Source organism: Neophocaena asiaeorientalis, unplaced genomic scaffold, assembly GCF_003031525.2.
Source record: "Neophocaena asiaeorientalis asiaeorientalis breed wild unplaced genomic scaffold, Neophocaena_asiaeorientalis_V1.1 scaffold7, whole genome shotgun sequence".
Lineage (NCBI taxonomy): Eukaryota > Metazoa > Chordata > Mammalia > Artiodactyla > Phocoenidae > Neophocaena > Neophocaena asiaeorientalis.
Window position 1 is genome coordinate 2,063,063 of NW_020185337.1, and position 20,836 is coordinate 2,083,898.

General features: G+C 33.5%; 1 protein-coding gene across 1 annotated transcript in view; it reads left to right on the forward strand.

The window, feature by feature from the left end:
- TTC29 (tetratricopeptide repeat domain 29) overlaps window positions 1-20,836 on the forward strand; it is a 251,030-nt gene that overhangs the window by 4,153 nt on the left and 226,041 nt on the right. The window contains exons 2-3 of the mRNA XM_024736180.1: window positions 2,269-2,366; window positions 4,365-4,448. Of these exons, the coding sequence (XP_024591948.1) occupies window positions 2,275-2,366; window positions 4,365-4,448 (176 nt within the window). The 5' untranslated portion in view covers window positions 2,269-2,274. The remainder of the gene's footprint in view (window positions 1-2,268; window positions 2,367-4,364; window positions 4,449-20,836) is intronic.

The following is a 20,836-nucleotide window of genomic DNA, read 5'->3' on the forward strand; positions in this document are numbered from 1 at the left end:
TATATATGTATATGTATATTCTTTTTCAAATTCTTTTCCAGTATAGGTTATTACAAGGTACTGAATATGGTTCTTTGTGCTCTACAGTAGATCCTATTGTTTATTTTATATATAGTAGTGTCTATCTGTTAATCCCAAATTTCTAATTTATCCCTCCCCTTTTCCCCTTTGGTAACCATAAGATTTTTTTACTGTATCTGTGAGTCTATTTCCACTTTGTAAATAAGGTCATTTGTATCCACATATGTATCCACATATGTATCCACATATAAGTAATATCATGTGATATTTGTCTTTCTCTGTCTGACTTACTTCACTTAGAATTCATTGGTCAATGGGCATTTAGGTTGCTCCCATGTCTTGGCTATTGTAAATAGTGCTGCTGTGAACATGGGGATGCATGTATCTTTTTGATTTAGAGTTTTCATCTTTTCCAGATATGTGCCCAGGAATGGGATTGCTGGATCATATGGTAACTCTATTTTTAGTTTTTTTTAAGGAAACTCCATACTGTTTTCCATAGTGGCTGCACCAATTTACATTCCTACCCACAGTGTAGGAGATTTCCTTTTTTTTAACACTCTGTCCAACATTTATTACTTGCAGGCTTTTTGATGATGGCCATTCTGACTCGTGTGAGGTGACACCTCATTGTAGTTTTGATTTGTATTTCTCTAATAATTAGTGACGTTGAGCATCTTTTCATGTGCCTGTTGGCCATCTGTATGTCTTCTTTGGAGAAATGTCTATTTACGTCTCTGCCCATTTTTTGATTGGGTTGTTTGCTTTTTTGATATTGAGCTGTATGAGCTATTTGTACATTTTGGAAATTAATCCCTTGTCGGTCACATTGTTTGCAAATATTTTCTCTCATTTCATAGGTTGTCTTATCATTTTGTTTATGGTTTCCTTTGCTGTGCAAAGTCTTTTAAGTTTAATTAGGTGCTATTTGTTTATCTTTGCTTTTGTTTCCATTACTCTGGGGGACAGATCCAAAAAAATATTGCTACAATTTATGTCAAAGAATGTTCTGCCTATGTTTTCCTCTAGGAACTTTATATCCAGTCTTACATTTAGGTCTTTAATCCATTTTGAGTTTAATTTTGTATATGGTGTTAGAGAATGTTCTAATCTCATTCTTTTACATGTAACTGTCCAGTTTTCCCAGCACCACTTATTGAAGAGATTGTCTTTTTTCCATTGTATATTCTCGCCTCCTTCCTCATAGATTTGTTGACCTTAAGAGTGTGGATTTATTTCTGGACTTTCTATCCCGTTCCATTGATCTTTGTGTCTGTTTTTGTGCTGGTACCGTACTGTTTTGATTACTGTAGCTTTGTAGTATAGTGTGAAATGAGGGAGTGTGATTCCTCCAGCTCCATTCTTCTTTCTCAAGATTGTTTTGGCTCTTTGGGGTATTTTGTATTTCCATACATATTCTCAAATTTTTTGTTCCAGTTTTGTGAAAAATGCCATTGGTAATTTGATAGGGATTGCATTGAATCTGTAGATTGCCATGGGTAGTACAGTCATTTTAACAATATTTATTCTCCCAATCCAAGAACATGGTGTATCTTTCCATCTGTTTGTATTGTCTTCAACTTCTTTCATCAGCATCTTATAGGTTTCAGAGTACAGGTCTTTTGCCTCCTTAGGTAGGTTTATTCCTAGGTATTTTATTCTTTTTGGTGCGATTAAACCACTACATTTTGAAGTGATCTGTACACTGTTGTAGCTATGTGCTCTCTCAGGGAAGCTGTCTCCTTGTTGAGAATTGTTCTTAGCATTTATCACTTCTAAGGGAAAGGCTTTATTTGTGAGTGAGAAAGTTTTAGAAGACAGCAAAGTATGAAAAAATTTTAATTATTGATTGTAACAGGAGAGAAAAGCATGAGCATTTGAAATCTATAGCTGTCCTAAAAATCTTCACTTTTTAATTGCAACCAGCTCCACTAACAAAACCCATAACAAAGCTCCTAATTGTCTGAATCTTCAATGCATTTATCAAATTTTCTCCTTTTCCACTTTGTGATGGAGGTGCAGACAAGTAATAAATTGGCCAAAAGGCAGATAGTAGAAGAAAATAATGAGAGAAGCAACCTGCAGAATTCACCCTCTGAGCTTCATGACTGAATAACAGAGCTATAGATCTACACACAGAGGCATTCTCAGCTCAGACAACTGACTGTGGATCTCTAATAATGTCTTAAAAGTTTCTTTGAATGATTTATTCTTTAAAATACCATTTCTGGTTTTTTTTTTTGGTAGTCCAAAATGACCACCCTGCCCCCACTGTGCATGACACGCCCAAAGCTTACGGCCTTAGCCAGACAGAAGCTGCCATGTTCCCCCAGAACAATTCCAAGGTACGTGACCCTGGCTTTCATTTTTTATTCCTACAGAATGAATTTCTTGCAGTAAAAAATGTAAATAGCATATCTCAGAAAACAAAATTGTTTGAAAACAAAAGTATACTGTTATATTCAGAATTCAAATTTGCTGTTTCAGAAGGATTGATGAACCTCATTCAAAGATTAAGAATATATTTATTTAGCAGGCTAGCACTCATTTGATCATTTTATTTTCTATTACCATTATATTGTGCTTCCTGTAAAGCTTTGGAAATACATTTCCTTTTTAAAATACGTGTGGAGAATTGAAAGCAGAAGCTTTAGGCATGAAAGATGTATGGCATCTAAACCACAAGGTCCCAAGCACTGATTTCTGTTTTGGAGGAAGGATGACACAGTCTTACTACCGGGGTAAACTGGCAGGCATGATTTAGCTCCTGAAATGATCCTGGAGCTTGAAAATGCATCATTGAACCACCACTGCCTGTGAATGTCTGCTGAGCTTATGGAGTTTTCAAATGCAGCCGAAAAACTGCAGGGCAGGAACTTGATGTATTTTATCATAATTATGAATATTAACTAAGATTGTGTTATTTAGAAATTTCCACTTATAGTTTTATTGATTTTTAGTAATGCACATATTATTTATCAATATAAACCTATATATAGGATAGGTGGATGTGGAGAAAAACCCATTTACTCAAGAATGCAGAGTATTTTAATGTGTTGGTGTTTTATTTGTTTACACACTGAGGTTAGTATTCTTCCCTGCCTCTTTCCATTCAAGAAAATTAAAATCTATATATAGGTTTGATTTTTTTTATGCTTACCTTTCAATTCCTCCAAGGCATAATGATCAAAGTATTATGAGACTACTTTGTTCTGAGAAGGACCATACCTCATTTTTGGTATTTCTGGCAAAGACCAAAGCCCCTGGACCAAAATAAATACATTCAGCTAAACTACCATCAAAGTTCTTTGGTAATAGAATTGAAAACTGTAGAAATAGTAAAATAGAAGTGTAGAAAATTGTAATTTTATTTTCAAATAATGTGAAAAACAGAAAATTTTCAATAGATGCATAATTCCAGTATATACATTCTTATTTTCCATTTTCCTTTTGAATAATGTGATGTATTTACAAAATCTGAAATAGCTAGCTTCTTCTTCCTGTCTTTTGTAATAATTGAGATTACATTTTCTTTTCAACACGAGCAAAAACATAGCCCAGTCTCACATCCCTAGAATAAGAGAGATTTTAAAGAAAATTTTTTTGTATTCATTTTATTGAAGAAAAACATTTTTATCATAACCATTTAAGGCAAAGCTTTGTATCAACATTCTCCATTAGCTTCTGAATAAAAAGGTATCTGTGTATCCCATACTCCTATTGTCATAAGATGTTCATAGTCTGCTTATTTTTAAAGGTGCCAGGTGTATGAAGATTGAACATACTACATGTGTAATATATTTCTCATTAAAGTCTTCTTAAAATCACTTTCACCTTGAAGTTTTAATAATAATTTGAGTTTTATGTGTGATTTTAAAAACCACTCAAACAGCATGTCAGAGCAAAATTCTGTAATGTGTGCAACCAATAATTTTAACACATTTGTATCAAATAAGTATTATTAGTTCAAGATCCTGTGCCAAACAGAATCTGACTTCTGTAGCTGGAAAGTTATATTGTGAGAGAACATGAGTAAAATGGAAGATCTTATAATGCTTTAAGGAGAAAACCCTATTTACTTAAGAATGCGAGTATTTTAATGTGTTGGTGTTTTATCTGTTTACACACTGAGGTTAGTGTTCTTCTCTGCCTCTTACCATTCAAGAAAATTAAAATTTTGAAATTATCAATGAACAACTTAACTCTATAGCTTTTACAGAACATTTATTATCTATGATATTGTCCCCAGAATATTTCTGTTCTTCTGGTGGCATTTTATATGTTTGGTAGCTTTTCAACTCGATTTAAGGCAGTGCTTTATTATTTCTTTCCATTTCATTTAGGTCTCAATTGATCAAAGAAAAAGACGACATAGATCATTATCTGGAGGTGAATTTCAAAGGATTGTCAAAAGAGGAGGTTGCTGCGTAAGTATATACCTCTTAAAGGTACTTTAATATAAAGTTTGTTTATTTTGTCTTGATTCTTTATTGAACTTTCAATTTTCCTGTGCAGTCCACTTTTTTATTGGAACATAGCATTTAAAAATTAAAGCTCATATTAAATAGTGATAAATCATGTCTATTGATCTTACACATATCAGTCTTTAATTTTATGACTTTCAAAATTTTCATATTTACCAAGATATTATACTATCATATTTGCAATATTTTAGTTAATTCTGTGTTATTAATTGCTTAATAACTTCCATTTTAAGGTATATTGCCTCCATGGGGGAGGGAAAAAAACTTTAAGAGAAGGATTCATATATCTTTTTTTCCTGGTGATTTAAAAAAAAATCCCTTACTAATGTATATTCTCTCTCCTGCCAAGAACCCACAAAAAGAATTAATGGATCATAGTTTATTGGTTAATTTAAAAATAATTCTAAATTGTCTGGATTTATTTTTTTAATGAACAAAGTAAACTTTGCCATTTTACAGCTAGTCAGAACCTAATTTATGATCTGAGTAAAAACAGTATAAAAATCCAAGTAGGTTAGTGAGAAATAAATAGAAACCTAGAATAATAGCTAAACAGGTTTAATATTTCTTACCTATAGACTTGGTGACTCAGTTATCAGATTTTTATATGTAAGTATTGACAAATAGAAATCTTATATATGCACATGCATCTTACAGAATTCATTAAATGATTCAACTATTCAACTATTCAAAAATATTTTATACAATAAATGCTTTTAAAAGATTGTCTCTATTAATGTTGCCTAGTGCTCTGGGATTCCACTGACAGGGTATTCCTATTGATGGTTTTGGTATAGGTTTTCACATAGTCTAAAATTCTAAGTCTCTTGATATATTTCATTAGATAATTGTCAGTATGCATATAGCGTGGAAAAATGGAATAGTTCATTCTATCAGTAGCTGGTTTATTTTATAGAGTGACAAAATTTATAGTAGCTATAATCACTGTCTTCCTTGGAGTTGTATTGACTGCCAAGTGTAATATCTGGGACCTTTGGTTTTTAACTGCTATTCTAATTGCTAATTCATTAGCTTTCCATGGTAGCCTATTGGACAAAATTAAAGGTCAGTGTTGTCTGATGATACAATTCCTTCTTAAAAGAAAAATATATATGAGTGATATTTGCTTTCTGATTTAAATATAAGGATACCTAAATAGCTATAATTGGCTTAAGAATTAGGAATTAAATTTGGAATTAAACTTATGCTTCACATATTTTAACAAATTAGACATCTATATACTTAATATCTGCTTTCAGTCTGCACTGAAGAAAACATTATTATAAGACGGTGCAAAATAGGCTATGTTAATGAGTGTTCTGTTACAAATATTTTTTTTTTCACTAAGGATATTACCAAATTGATTTCAAATCCATATTATGCTACAGAACACAAGTAGCCCTGGGTAATTCTCAACCCTTACTGTTGAATTCTCCTTAAAGCTTCCTACATTGAATACTTTTTTATAACAAAGCTCAAAGATAGTGGGTGCAAACCTTAGTAGGAAGGTAACTTGTACTTGGCTCACTATTCTGCTCCTGATTGATATACCCTGTAGACCTTGCCCCAAACAAATTGAATAGCATGCAAAGGAGAAAATTGATTTCAGCATCTCTCAGCAGCACCCAGCAGGTGCCATGAGGAATTATGCATATTCCAAAGAATTTCTGTGTAAAACTTTTTATCAGCCATTGAACTCTAAAAGATAAATTGGTCAGCAAACATTTATTAAGTGCCTACTTTATATCTAACACTAGGTTTTTCACAGAGGGGAAAACAATGTTATTTTAGTATAAAGAACTTGGTCTTATCCTTGTCTCTATTTGAAATAATACAAGCAGGAAATAAACATGCAATGAATGAGTTGCATAATTATACTGTGAGGTGCAGCCTAGAGGTCTGGAAAAAATCAGAGAAAATTAAGATGTTGGATAAAACTTGCCAAAGAAGACAGATTTTGAGTTTGACTCCATATCTGTTAGCATTACAAAATGATCAAACTGGTGCATCACAGATCCTCAGTATACAAGAATATAAAGGAGGGAAATTGGTGAATCAAATTTCCAATCAGGCAAAAGCAGTATCTAAGATATATTCTCAAATTCTTCTCTAAACTGCCTTATTCTTCCCTAAGATGATAACAGAAATATATACTTAAATAACTCATGTACACTAGCTTTGATATCCTGTAATATGGATGTGTTCTTTGTCTAGTCCCAGAATAACACTTCATCATCTACTCCAAAACATACCAACCTACTAATACGTAAACTCACACTCTGTGTCCCACCTATTGCAATGGGTGGAGAGTTCCTGTTCTTGTCTAAGGATGATGTCTCTACTTGTGCTCTGGATACCATCCCCTCTTACTTGTTCCAAGACTTTCTTCACCAGTTAAATGTGTTTTCTTGCTATATCATCAGTATCTCCTTTTCCATTGAAGCAATCTCACTAACATTCGTATCTACCCTAGTATCTCCCTTGACTTCTTATCCTCCTCCAGTTTCTACCCCATTTTTCTGTACCCTTCTCAGTAACCAGAAGCATTGTCTCCATCTTTCCACATCCCATTCTTAGCTCAATTGACTCTAAATAGGTTTCCAGACCCAGAACTCACTGAAATCTGTTTACCGTGACTGATGTCCTCCATTTTTATCACATCTAATGGTCATGTTTCTGTCCTCATCTTGCTTGATGTCTTCACATTATTTGATAGAGATGAATACTCTCTCCTTGAACATTCTGTGCTTGTGGCTTCCAGGATGCCAAGTTCTATGGTTTTCCTCCAAACTCTTCAACTATGCTGCCTTCCGTCTCCTTTGCTGGCTGCTTTTCTGTTTTCAAACTCTCAGTGGTGGATTGTTCTAGGGGTGGGTCTTTGACCCTCTACTCCAGCTACACTCTCTACCTGGATCTAGTCCTATAGCTTTAAATACAAGCAATACCTGATGGCTATCACATTTATAAATCCAGCCCTGACCTCTCCATTAAGCTTCAAATTTTTATATCCAACTGTCTCCTTGACATATTTACTTGAATTTTTAATACACATTCCAAGGCTAACATGGCCCCCCACTGGACTCTTGCTTTACCTCTGCTGCCCCTCACACTCCCCCCTCCTGATATCCCTCCCCCAGTCTTCCCTCAGTTCAGTAAATGGTACCAAGGCAGCCTTGAGTTTCACCTTGCCTTACAAGAGTCTCCTACTTGCTCTTCTTAAATCCCCTTGAATTCCACCACAATTCAGCCACCAGAATGACCTTTTAAAAATTAGATCATGGGGACACTCCCCTGTTTAAAACCCTCCAAGAGCTTCCCATTGGTCTTATGATAAACTCTAAACTCTTCTTCATGACCTAAAGCTGTGTGTGATTTGGGCTTTGCTGACCTCTCTGGCCTTATCCCCCATTCTCTCTACCATTCACTCCTTTCAGTATGGCCTTACTGCTGACACTTCTTGTCATGCAGGTGTCACCTTGAATGTGACCTCAGTCTGCTATTCCCTGACCCCATAATCAAGGAGCCCTCACCCCACTCACACTTATTCCCAGTCAAATCACCTGGGTGTATTTCTGCAGTCAGCTGGTCCTCATCTTCTATTGGGAGTTTGTACGTCAGCTGTGTCATCCCTAGTGGAATGGATGCCCCACAGGACAGGAACGTGTCTGTGTGTACGCCACTGTGTCCCCAGGACTTAAACAGGGCCTGGCACTTGGGCGGAGCTCAATAACTTGCTGTTAAATGAATAAATTAGTGAAGAATAAATGTCAGATTACTAACACCATGAAATAGGTATCCTGCTGTGAATATTTTTTGATTACAACATTTTTTAGTTCAGTGTTGTAGGTAGCTAGTTTAACTGTTGTATTGAGGAAGTTTAATTCCTCAAAAATGTGACATGTTTACAAGTAAGAGTATAAAATTTAAGTGAGTAATTGAGCAAGACAAGCTAAAGTAGTTGTTACTGGAATGGTCAAACCCAATTGATGGAGGATCATTTTACTTTGGAATGGGGTAAAATGGGTCAAAGGCAAAGGGCTTCTGAGCTTTTTATCATCCACATTTACAGAAGGAATTCTACTATACTTTATTACTTTTTAAGTGACCAGATTATTGCTGTGCCTAATAGGTATATTTTTTTCAAATGTATTGTACTAAAGTACAACATAGTTGACACTGGTAATTTGACTTTTTTAGATAAGCCGTTGAATAGTCCATTGATAGTATTTAACTGATCTTTACCAACTAAAGAAGGGCATGTTGTAGTTCTGTACTTTGTGCTTTTTTATTCTGTACTATATTATCAGAATGCATTATTTAAGTGATACTTAAAGTATCACTTATTATCATATCATAATTGCTTTGAGTAGCTAAGTAATAAAAGTGTATTTATAGATTCAAATAAAATTATCTGGGGGGCAGTTTTTACAGCTTTAGCTGTGTATATGAGGATACTAATAAGCAAAATTATCAAGGAACAGAGAATGTTAATCTCAATATTATTTTCTGCTTCAGATATCAAGTTCTATTATACAGAAGAATAGATTTAGCTCAAAATTGTGTACATCTCTAAGATATTGCTTTCTTTCAGAATATCTTTCAGCGTCACCAATTGGTGTTTACTGAGCGTCACTTGGGCAGCACAGCCTCTCTCTCCTGCCTTTGAACTGTATTATACTTACTCAGTTAAAGTAAATTAGCATTTTGCCCATCTTAGGTTTTCATCTTGAAAATATTCCAAAATTGTCTTCCAAAGGTGCTTTTAACAAACTACAGATATACTTGTTATGAGCAAATTTAGCATTTGGATTTGCAGCATGGTCAGGCACTCAAAAGTATCTGTAACAAGGTGAAGATGTTTTTTCAGGATATACTATTTCATGATAACATTATGGGAATTTAGGCCCCTTTAGGTGAGCTCTTCCTCTGCTTCATTCATCTTGTTTACTTTTGAATAATTTTGTGATATCATCTAGTTTTATCTTAACATTTTGCGTCTCTTTTAAAGTAATAAATTAAATTCCATGCAGAGGTTTGCCAGTTAAACTTTCTGAAGATGCCAATTTCTGAATAAATGGTTACTTGACTAACAGGAATAGGCAGGAGAGAGAAGGAAAGGAAGATGACCCTCTTTCCTTCTATGTAGCAAATTGGGTTTTAAGATCTTCTTCCTTATTCAAGAAAAAGAGACAGGATTTTGGTGTTCTGAAGTGGAGAGACAACTATTCCTTACTTTCTCCTGAATGTATAAAAAAAAGCAACAGCAGAGAATACACATGGGAACACAGGAGAGATGCCACTCCTTTTTATTTTTATTATTTACTTATTTACATTCTGATACTGTCTTCCACAGCAGATCTCTAAGATGTGAAACTAGGAAAGAAAAGAATTTTTGACAATAAAGTTTTTAAAAAGAATATTGATATCAATAAAGTTTAAATTTGGGAATTAAAAAAAATGCAGTTGAAAGGCACTTTTAAAAATTGTTTAATAAGTGCAAAAAGGATCTCAAATTTACACCAAAGCCAAGTCTAAATAAATACGAAAGGAGGAAAGATTTCAAATGTCAACGGAACACAGAAATGCCAATTTCTTAGGCATTTATGTCTTTATGTTCTTTAAACATTTGCTTTAACAGCTGCATAGCACAGGAAGATCAGCTCGGTGCTTTGTGACCCACCTAGAGGGGTAGGATAGGGAGGGTGGAAGGGAGATGCAAGAGGGAAGGGATATGGGGATATAGGTAAACATATAGCTGATTCACTTTGTTATACAGCAGAAACTAAACATTGTAAAGCAATTATACTCCAATAAAGATGTTAAAAAAAGTTTTCTTTAAAATATTATTTTCACAGATGGTGTTTAAACTTATCAGCTCTAAATAGACCTAAAAAACATCTTTGTAAGGGAAAAGCATAGGAATCATGACATTGCAGCTCTGGCTGTTAGGGGAGATGATTCCTTCCTCAGCTGGAAATTTGACTTTGCTACTTAATACTTCTGTAATTTTTTGCAGGTTACATGACTTTGCTAATCTTTGATTTCCACAACTATTTGGAGACCATAATAATAATAGGACATACTTGTGGAAGTTAAAAGAGATTCTCTATATGAAACACACGTAGACAATTCTCACTTCAGCTATTACCGTTAACTGTCATTGATCATTTTTCTTTGGCTTTTAAAAGTTATAATGTAAATATCCTAAATATTTTGCATTAACTTTGTCTTGATATAGGTAGTAATATTAATTTATCATTTTTCTTTAAATATGTATAGTTACATATTTACTTTGTGCTAGGTATCATATTCATCATGTTTAGAAGACAGAGTTTTTAGTGAGATACATTTCAAACAGTAATGCTAACTAATGAGGGGAATTTTTTTTAAATTTCAACTTATAGTAAACTTTTCAGAAATTTTTTATGCTGTGCTAAACAATGTAATTTGAAGAGCCCACTGAGCTATTGCAAACAGTTTTTTCAAAGGTCTATAAATTGCTTAAACTTATTGTTACTACCATAAGATTGCTTTAAGTATAAACCTACTGCTTTAGAGATGTGTAGACTATAGCCAGAGAATGTGACTTTTCCTACAATAGCTCATAAACCTGGAAGTGCATAATGGCACTCTATTTAGAAATCATTTGGGAAATTTAGTAATGAAGAACAAAGTGATAAAAAGGCATAAGCACCCAGGTACTACAGAGGTTGAATCAGTTGGAATTAAAAGTGGGGTGAACAATGACCAAGCCTCATCATGCATAATTCATGGGGCAAGATGATTTTACTAAGTTGAGCCTTGTTTCTGATATTGTGTTCTGTCCATATTAAGAAAAGTTTGCATGGGAATATCTGAAACTAATTTGACTCTTTCCCATTCTCTGTTATGGTTAAAACATAATCCTCAAAATGTTGATATTGCTGCAATTCTATAAAAATCATCCCCCTAACTCATATCCATACCCTATTCTGTTTTCCATGTTGGAAAATGGAGATATTACAGTAAACAGTGTCATCTCAGTACTTAAAGCAAAATTAGATTATGGGCTCACAAGTACTCTTTTGCTTTCCTAGGGCTTGCAGTATCAAGTTTCTTCCATGTTGTAGCATTTGTAACAATTTCCTTCCTTTTTAAGGCTGAATAATATTTCATGGTATGTTTATATTTTGCTTATCCATTCGTTTGTCAATGGACACTTGGGCTGCTTCAGTGTTTTACCTATTGTGAATAATGTTTCCTGTGAACACGGGTGTATAAATATCTCTTTAAGACCCTGTTCTCAATTCATTTGCGTATATACCCAGGAGTGGAATTACTGAATAATTTGATAACTTTATTTAAAATTTTTTGAGCACACCATTCTGCCACCACAATGGCTGTACCATTTTTCATTCTCACCAACAATGCACACGGGTTACAGTTGCTTCACATCTTCACCAACGTTTATCATTTTCTGCTTTCATGCTAGTAGCCATCATAATGAGTGTGAGGGGTATCTCACTGAGATCTTGATTTACATTTCTCCAGTGATTAGTAATGTTGAGCATCTTTTCATGTGCTTATTGGTCCTTTGGATCTCTTCTTTGGAGAACTGTTTATTCAAGTCCTTTCTGTTTTTGAATTGAGTTGTTTTTTATTATTAAGTTTTAGGAATACTTCTATATTCTGGATATTAATTCCTTATCAGATATGTGATTTGCAATTATTTTCTCCTATTCCATTGATTGCCTTTCACTCTGTCGATAGTATCCTTTGATGACAAAATTTTTTTAATTTCATGAAGTCTAATTTGTCTATTTTTTCTTGTGTTGCCTGTACTATTGCTGTCATATCCAAGAAATCATTGCCAAATCCAATGTTGTAAAGCTTTTGCCCTATGATTTCTTCTAAGAGTTTTATGCTTTTAGCTACTGTGTTTAGGTCTTTGATCCATTTTGAGTTAATTTATGTCTATAGTGTTAGGTAAGCATCCAACTTCATTCTTTTGCATGTGGATATCTAGTTTTCCCATCATCATTTGTTGAAAAAAACTGTCCTTTCCCTTTTGAATAGTCTTAATACCCTTGTCAAAAATTGTTTGACCATATATGTGAAGATTTATTTCTGAGCTCTCTATCCTATTCCTTTGGTCTACATGTTTGTCTTTATGCCAATACCATGCTGATTACTGTAACTGTGTAGTAAGTTTTGAAATCAGGAAGTGTGAGTCCACCTTTTTTCTTTTTCAATATTATTTTGGTTATTCAGGTTCCTTGACATTACATATGAATTTTAGAATGAATTTTTCTACTTCTAAAAAAATTGTCATTGGTATTTTGATAGGGATTGCATTGAATCTGTAAATTGCTTTAGGTAATATTGACATCATAACAATATTAAATATTCTAATCCATGAACATAAGATGTCTTTTTATTTATTTATGTCTTCTTTAATTTCTTTCAGCAATGTTTTATAGTTTTCATTGCACAGGTCTTTTACCTCCTTGGTAAAGTTAATTCTTGAGTATTTTATTTTATTATTTTTGTTATTGTAAGTGGAATTATTTTCTTAATTTCCTTTTCAGATTATTTATTCTTAGTGTATATATATACTACTGAATTTTGAATGTTGATCTTGTATCCAGAATTTGTTATTACTTTGCTGAATTTGTTTATTAGTTCTAATAGCTTTTTGTGGAATCTTTCGAGTTTTCGACATATAAAAATCACAACAGCTAGAAACAGAGATAATTTTACTTCTTCCTTTCCAGTTTGAATGCCTTTTATTTCTTTTTCTTGCCTAATTGCTCTAAGTACTGTGTTGAATAGAAGTGATGAAACTGGGCCTTCTTGCCTTGTTTCTAATCGTAGAGGAAAGCTTTCAGTCTCACTATTGTGTATGATGCTCACTGTGAGCTTTTCATATATGAGTTTTGTTATGTTGAGGCAGTTTCCTTCTGTTCCTAATTTGTTGAGTATTTTATCATGAAAGGGTATTTAATTCTGTCAAATACTTTTTCTGCATTGAGATGATCATATGGTAATTTTTTCTTCATTTTTTTAATATGATGTATTACATTGATAAGTATTAGTATGTTGAACCATCCTTGCATTCCAATTGGCCATGATGTATAATATTTTAATATGCTGCTGAATTCACTTCACTAGTATTTTGTTGAATTAATGTTCATAAGAGATATTTGTCTGTAGTTCTCTTTTCTTGAAGTATTTTTTTCTGACTTTGGTATCAGGGCAATGCTGGCCTAATAGAACAAAATAGGAAGTGTTCTCTCCCATTCAGTTTTTTGAAATGTTTGAGAAGAATTTGTGTTAGTCTGTTACATTTTTGGTAGAATGAATCAGTGAGGCCATCATCCAGGGCTTTTCTTTGTTGGGAGATTTTTTTATTACTGACTCATTATCCTTACAAGTTATAGGTCAGTTCAGGCTTATTATTTCTTCATGATTCAGTCTTGGTAGGTTTTGTTTCTAGGAATTTGTCCATTTCATCTAGGTTATCCAATTTTTTACACAGAGTTGTTCACAGTACTCTCTAATAATCCTTTTTATCTCTAAAATTGGTAGTACTTTCATTTCTTCCTTTTTCATTTCTTCCTTTTTTTTGGAGTATAGTTGCTTTACAATGTTGTGTTAGTTTCTGCTGTACAGCAAAGCCTACTTTTCATTTCTGATTGTAGTACTTTGAGTCTTCTCTGTTTTTTTCTTAGTTGATCTAGTTAAAGGTTTCTCAATTTTGTTGATCTTTTCAAAGAACCAACTTTTGTTTTCATTGAGTTCTTTTTCTATCCTCTGTTTCATTTATCTCTGCCCTAATCTTTATTATTTTTTTTCTTCTGAAAGCTTTGGGTTTAGTTTGTTCTTTTCCTAATTAATTAAATTGTAAGGTTAGAATGTTGATTTGAGATCTTTCTGTTTTTAAATGTTTTTTAAAAGATCTTTCTTTTTTATAAATTTAAGCATTTATAGTTTTAAATTTCCCCTTTAGCACTGCTTTCACTGAATTCCATAAGTTTTGCCATGTTGTGTTTTCATTTTCATTAATCTCTAAGTATTTTCTAATTTCCCTTGTGATTTCTTCTTTGATCCATTGGTTGTTTAATTTCCACAATTTGTGAATTCTCCAGTTTTCCCTCCCTTAATGACTACTCTAGTTGTGGCCAAAGAAGGTACTTTGTGTGATATCTCTCAAGACTTAATTTTTGGCCTAATATATGGTCAATCCTGGAAAATGTCCTGTGTGCCCTTGAGAAGACTGTGTATTCTGTCATTGTTGGGTAGAGTGTTCTGCATATATCTGTTACATCTAGTTGGTTTACTGTATGTTCAAGTCCTCTGTTTTCTTACTTATCTTCTGTTTGGTTGTTCTATCAATTATTGAGAGTCAGGTATTGAAATCTCCAGCTATTATTGTATAACTGTCTATTTCTCCCCTCAATTATGTCAATTTTTGCTTTATGTATTTTGATGGTCTCTTATTAAGTGCATGAATGTTTATGACAGTTGTATCTTCTTCCTGTGTTGGATCTGTTATTAATATATTACAGCCTCCTTTGTCTCTTATAGCCCTTTTTAAATTTCAAGTCTATTTTGTCTGACATTAGTATAACCACCCCTACTCTCTTTTTGTTACTATTGCCATGAAATATCTTTCCCCATCATTTCATTTTAAACCTATTTGTGTCTTTGGATCTAAAGTGAGTGTCTTGTAGACAGCACATAGTTGGATCACGTTTTTTTATTCATTCTTCCAGTCTCTGTCCTTTGATTGGAGAGTTTAATCCACTTACATTTAAAGTAATTACTAATAAGGAGGGACTTCTGTCACTTACTATTTGTTTTTTATGTACCTTATAGCTTCTTTGTTCCTTATTTCCTGCATTACTGTATTCTTTTATGTTGATTTTTTTTGTAGTGAAACCTTTGAATTCCCTTCTCATTTCCTTTTGTGTATATTCTGTAACTATTTTCTTTGTGGTTGCCATGGGGCTTACATCTGATATCCTAAAATTATAACCTCTCTTTTGAATTTATACCAGCTTATCTTCACTAACATACAAAAACTTTGCTTCTTGAGAGGTCCAATCCTACCTCTTTTGATTATCGATGTTGTAAAACTACATCTTTATACATTTTGCATCCAAAAAACAAACTAATCATTTTGTTATTGAAAGGCTTTACTTTTTTAGAGTTTTAGGTTCACAGCAAAACTGACGGGAAGGTATAGAGATTTACAGATACCCTCTGCTCCCACACATACATTAATAATAATTTTTTTAATGCTATATCCTAAATTATGTAGAAAACAACATATGGAGTTACAAATCAAATATACAATACTGCTAGTTCTTAGAATAATTATTTTTATAAATGCATTAGTCTCTTAAATTATGTAGAAAACAAAATGTGAAGTTACCAACTATTGTTTCAAAAATACTAGCTTCTATAATTGACCATGTGTCTACCTTTACTGAGACTTTTGTTTCTTCATATGACTTCAGGTTACTCTTTTTCAACCTGCAGGACTCCTTTTAGCACTTTTTGCTTTTGTTTATCTGGGAATGTTCTTAAATTCTTCCTCACTTTAGAAGGACAGTTTTGTCAGATGTAAGATTATTGGTTGACAGTTTTTTTCTTTTAGCATTTTGAATATATAATTCACTTCATTGTACAGTAGAAACTAACACAACATTGTAAAACAGCTATACCCCAATTAAAAAAAAAAAAAAAAGACCCTGCTTTCTGGCCTCCAAAGTTTGTAGTGAGAAATCTGCTTAAAACCTTATTGAGGATGCTGTGTATGTGATGAGTTGCTTCTCTATTGCCGCTTTAAAGATTCACTCTTTGTCTTTGCCTTTGGGAGTTTGATTATAATGTGCCTCAGTGTGTATCTCTTTGAATTTTCCTACTTAGAGTTTGTTGAATTTCTCAAATATTTATATTCATGACATTTATGAAACTTGGGAAGTTTTCACCACTTTTCTCAAAAGAATCTCTGTTCTCCTCCTAGGACTCCCACAATGCATATGTTGGTCTATTAAATTGAATATATAAATTTGTAGGAAATATTTTTCCTCTATTATTTTTAATTAGATTATTTGGAAAATTTCAAAATTTTGTACTGGGATGAGTCTCTGAGATCATTTTAAATACTCTGTACTTTGAGCTGGGAGGTGTGTGTTTATAAATACACATATGTTTATAAATAAATATATATAGTGTGTATTTGTATGTATGTATGGAGCCATGGCTACTTTGCTCACATGTACATCCTCAGTACTCATACAGTGCTTGGCTCACAGGTGTTGGGGCAATTGATGAATGGGGATCTTTTACCCCTTGGTAGCCTTATATATGTGCTCTGCCTGAAATGCCCCTCTTCTCCCATGCCTCGTGTACTTGATAAACTTCTCTACCAACCTCAGCTTAACTGTTTCTTGCCCTGTGAGGCCTCCTTTGATCCATCCTCACTCACATGGTAAGAGTTCAGAGTGCCTGCTCGAACTCTCTTAATAGCCATTGACAGTCATGTACATGTGTTTTGGTTTTTTTTCCTTCCTGATTAATGTTTAAAAATCTAAGCCGATGCAGGGGACACGGGTTCGTGCCCCGGTCCGGGAGGATCCCACGTGCCGCGGAGCGGCTGGGCCCGTGAGCCATGGCCGCTGAGCCTGCACGTCCGGAGCCTGTGCTCTGCAACGGGAGAGGCCACAGCAGTGAGAGGCCCGCGTACCGCAATAAATAAATAAATAAAAATAATTTAAAAATCTAAGATTGTGGTCCATTAGTGGGTAGTGATTATGACCCATGAGTTTGGGTATCATGATAAGCATTTAAAATATGGAAGACTATAGAATTAGAAAGGGGTTCCTTACATAGAGCAGGTTGCCAGATGTAATGAAATAGAGCATAGGTTCTAAAACCAGACTCCCTGGACTCAAACCCAGCTTTATACTTGCTAACAAGGTAACTGGTCAACTTTGGCCAAGTTACTTAACCTTTCTGTGCCTCAGTTTTCTCATGTAAAAAATAGGGGTAACGATAAGAGGGCCTGGCTCATGGAATGGTTATGAGGATTAATTGAGTTAATATTTACAAAGAGATCAGAACATTTTGAGTATTAGTGCTTTTACATTTTGTTTCATATACATCCATATGTGAAATATATATGTACATGTACTGAATTGCAATGTAAAATGTCTTTCTTGTTGTGAATTGCCATAAGGAAAGGATTCTGCTCTAGACTCAGAGTTCTTTGAAAGCAGTGTTTCATTCTCCTTTAAGATTCTTCTGACTTACATAAAATAATGCTTTATTTCTTGTTAACTTTCTTTCTGGAGAGGATTGAAGAAACTTAAAATTAATGTTTTATATTACATAGCTGTCAGATTATATATAGAAAATGAAAGGCAAATAAAGGAAAAGTATATAAATATACTCCCCACCAGGGTTAATATAGTTCCCCTGAAGAAACATTAAATTTCACTCTGAACTTCTGGGCAGACTGGGCAAAAAGGGAGATGTGATGGACTAGAGAATCCTCATTACCCGATGAAAGGAAACATATCATTTCTTCAAGAGAGATAAGCTTTTTCCTGATACTAAATTCCAAAAGAAAGTTATCACATGATCTTATATAAGAAAAATGGAGCAATATAATAAAACTTGGCACACCTAATGAACAATGAAATGGATGTATAGGCAGCTAGTCATAGACATTACATCTCTTAGCCAGGTTTTATTTTAGGCCAAATAGTAATGGGTAAGACATATTACATTAATACTGTGTGCTGGTCTGTGTTTTTAGTGATCCTCACAATAAACCTGGAAATAAACCTTGTTATTACTTCCAGAGACCAAGGCATAGAGAGATTAAGTACTTTGACCAAGGCAATCTAATGTTATAAAGAAGCAGAAACAATGAGACAGAAAAAATGATTCATAGAGAGGAAGGAATGAACAAGCTAGAAAGAAAATGAATCAGAGATCAGATTTCTAGACTCCTCGTGAATTCCCAGTACTGTTATGGATCTAGAACCTCCCTCTGGGTTCACCTCGTAAGGACCCAGTTATTCTATAACCCTGACTCATATTTCCATAAAATCCCCTTAAGCTTGTCTGAAACAATCCCTTATCCTACAGCCAGTGTAGCCACAGAAATACATTGCTGAATGAGGCAATTGTCTTAAAAGTTTAGTTTAGGAGTTTTTCTACTTCAAGATCAAGATGGATAGCTAAACACATTTCCTTCCTATATTTGAAATGACCACTAAAATGTCCAAAAGATAGTAAATTCTTAACATGATAGGAAAGGAAGAAAAATGAGAGATTCCAAGATTTTCAGAAATACATTTTCAGAAAGCAGTTGGAATATTACCAGAGATAAAAAGTAACATTTCATAATGATACAGGAAGTTGATTCATCAAGAACACATAATCCTAAATGTTTGTGTTCCTATGACAGAACTTCAAAGTAATAAAACAAAAACTGATAGAAGGAAAAGGAAAAACAGACAAGTCCACAATTATAGTTGGAGATTCTAACACCACTCTCTCAATAATTGATTAAAAAATCAGTAGAATATTGAAGACTTGAACAATGCCATTGATCAGCTTAAATAATTGGCATTTACATACATTCCACCAAACAACAGCAGAACACACATTATTTTCAAGTACACATGGAATACTTTTCAAAGGAGATGATATTCTGAGCCATAAAACAAATTTCAATATACTTAAAAGGATTTAAATCCTAAAAATTATTTTCTCTTACAACAATGGAATTAAATTAGAAATAATGGCAGGAAGATCTCTGAAAAATCCCCACAAATTTGGAAACTAGACAACATATTTCTAAATAAACCATAGATCAAAGAAGAAATCAAGGCAAATTAGAAAATCCTTTGAGCTGAATTAAAAAAATATGGTATATCAAAATTGGTAAGATGAAGCTAAAGCAGTGCTTAAAGGGAAGTTTATAGCATTAAAATGTTTATATTTGAAAAATAGAAATGTCTAAAGTTATTGCCCTAAGTTTTCATTTTAAAAAACTAGAAAAAAATTAAACTGAAAATAGAGAAAAAGGAGTAGTAAAATGGGGGCAGAAAACAGGAAGACAGTAGAGAAAATCAATGAAACTAAAAATGGCTTCTTTGAAAAGATCAGTAAAGTTGATCAATCTTTAGTCATAATGGTCAGAGAAAAAGAAAGAAGACACAATTTACCAATTTCAGAAGTGAAAGAGGGGACACATCACTACAGATTACATAAATATTAAAACGCTAATTAGGAAATAAACTATACTGGTAAACTCAACAACTTACAGAAATGGCTAAATTTCGTGAGACATTGCCAAAATTCACTTAAGTAGAAATAGATATCGCAGTAGATTCACTAAACACATTGAATTAATAGTTTAAAAACTTCCCACAAAGAAAATTCCAGGCCCATTTTGCTTCACTGGTGAATTCTACCTAACATTTGGGAAAAAAAAACCCCATCAATTTGGCACAAACTCTTCAATAAAATAGAAGAAACACTTCTCAACTCATTCTATGAGACCAGAATTATCCTGATACCAATACCAGAAAAAGCCATTACATAAAAAGAAAACCACAGAATAATAATATCCCTCATAAACGGTGATGCAAAAAAACTTTAAAAAGTAACGGTTGGCCTGAGCTCCTGTCAGGGAAGCTGGTGTACCTTACAGAGTCCTTTTCATTTGGCATCAGTGCAAGGAATAGCCAGCTTGTGCTCTCCCAACCCATAAATCTCAGGATGAATCCTGCAAACAGAGGAAACCCAAATTCACTACCTATGTTAAGAAATTGAGAACTTCATTATTATGAATAGACAAATAGCCTCTGATATTTGAGAAAATATTACAATACAAAAGGAAAAAAGATGAACAAAGAGAACACTCAATGTCAGCTGAAACAGTTTCTATAGGGAAAAGAGGAACTTTGAGAGATTTCCAATTTCTTTCCTTACAGACGTTGTAGAAAATCTTACATCCCTCAAATGTAACCTGATGCTATGAAATCATTTAAAGAAAAAGAATTCTTCAAAATTAAAGGTAGCTGAAATATTTTTTTAAAACTCAAAGGAAAGGATGGAAAAGAAAGATAAGGCTATCAACATGTAGAATAAAAACAGAAAAGATATAGAAAATATTTTAAAAGCCATAAGATACAGAACACAGTCCAGGTGGTGAATATTTATCCAAGAGAAAGAGATGAGAGAATGAATGATGATAGCTATATAGGTAGATATTGATGGACAGTGATAGAGATATGGTTAGAGACACAGACACATAGCTTAGACTG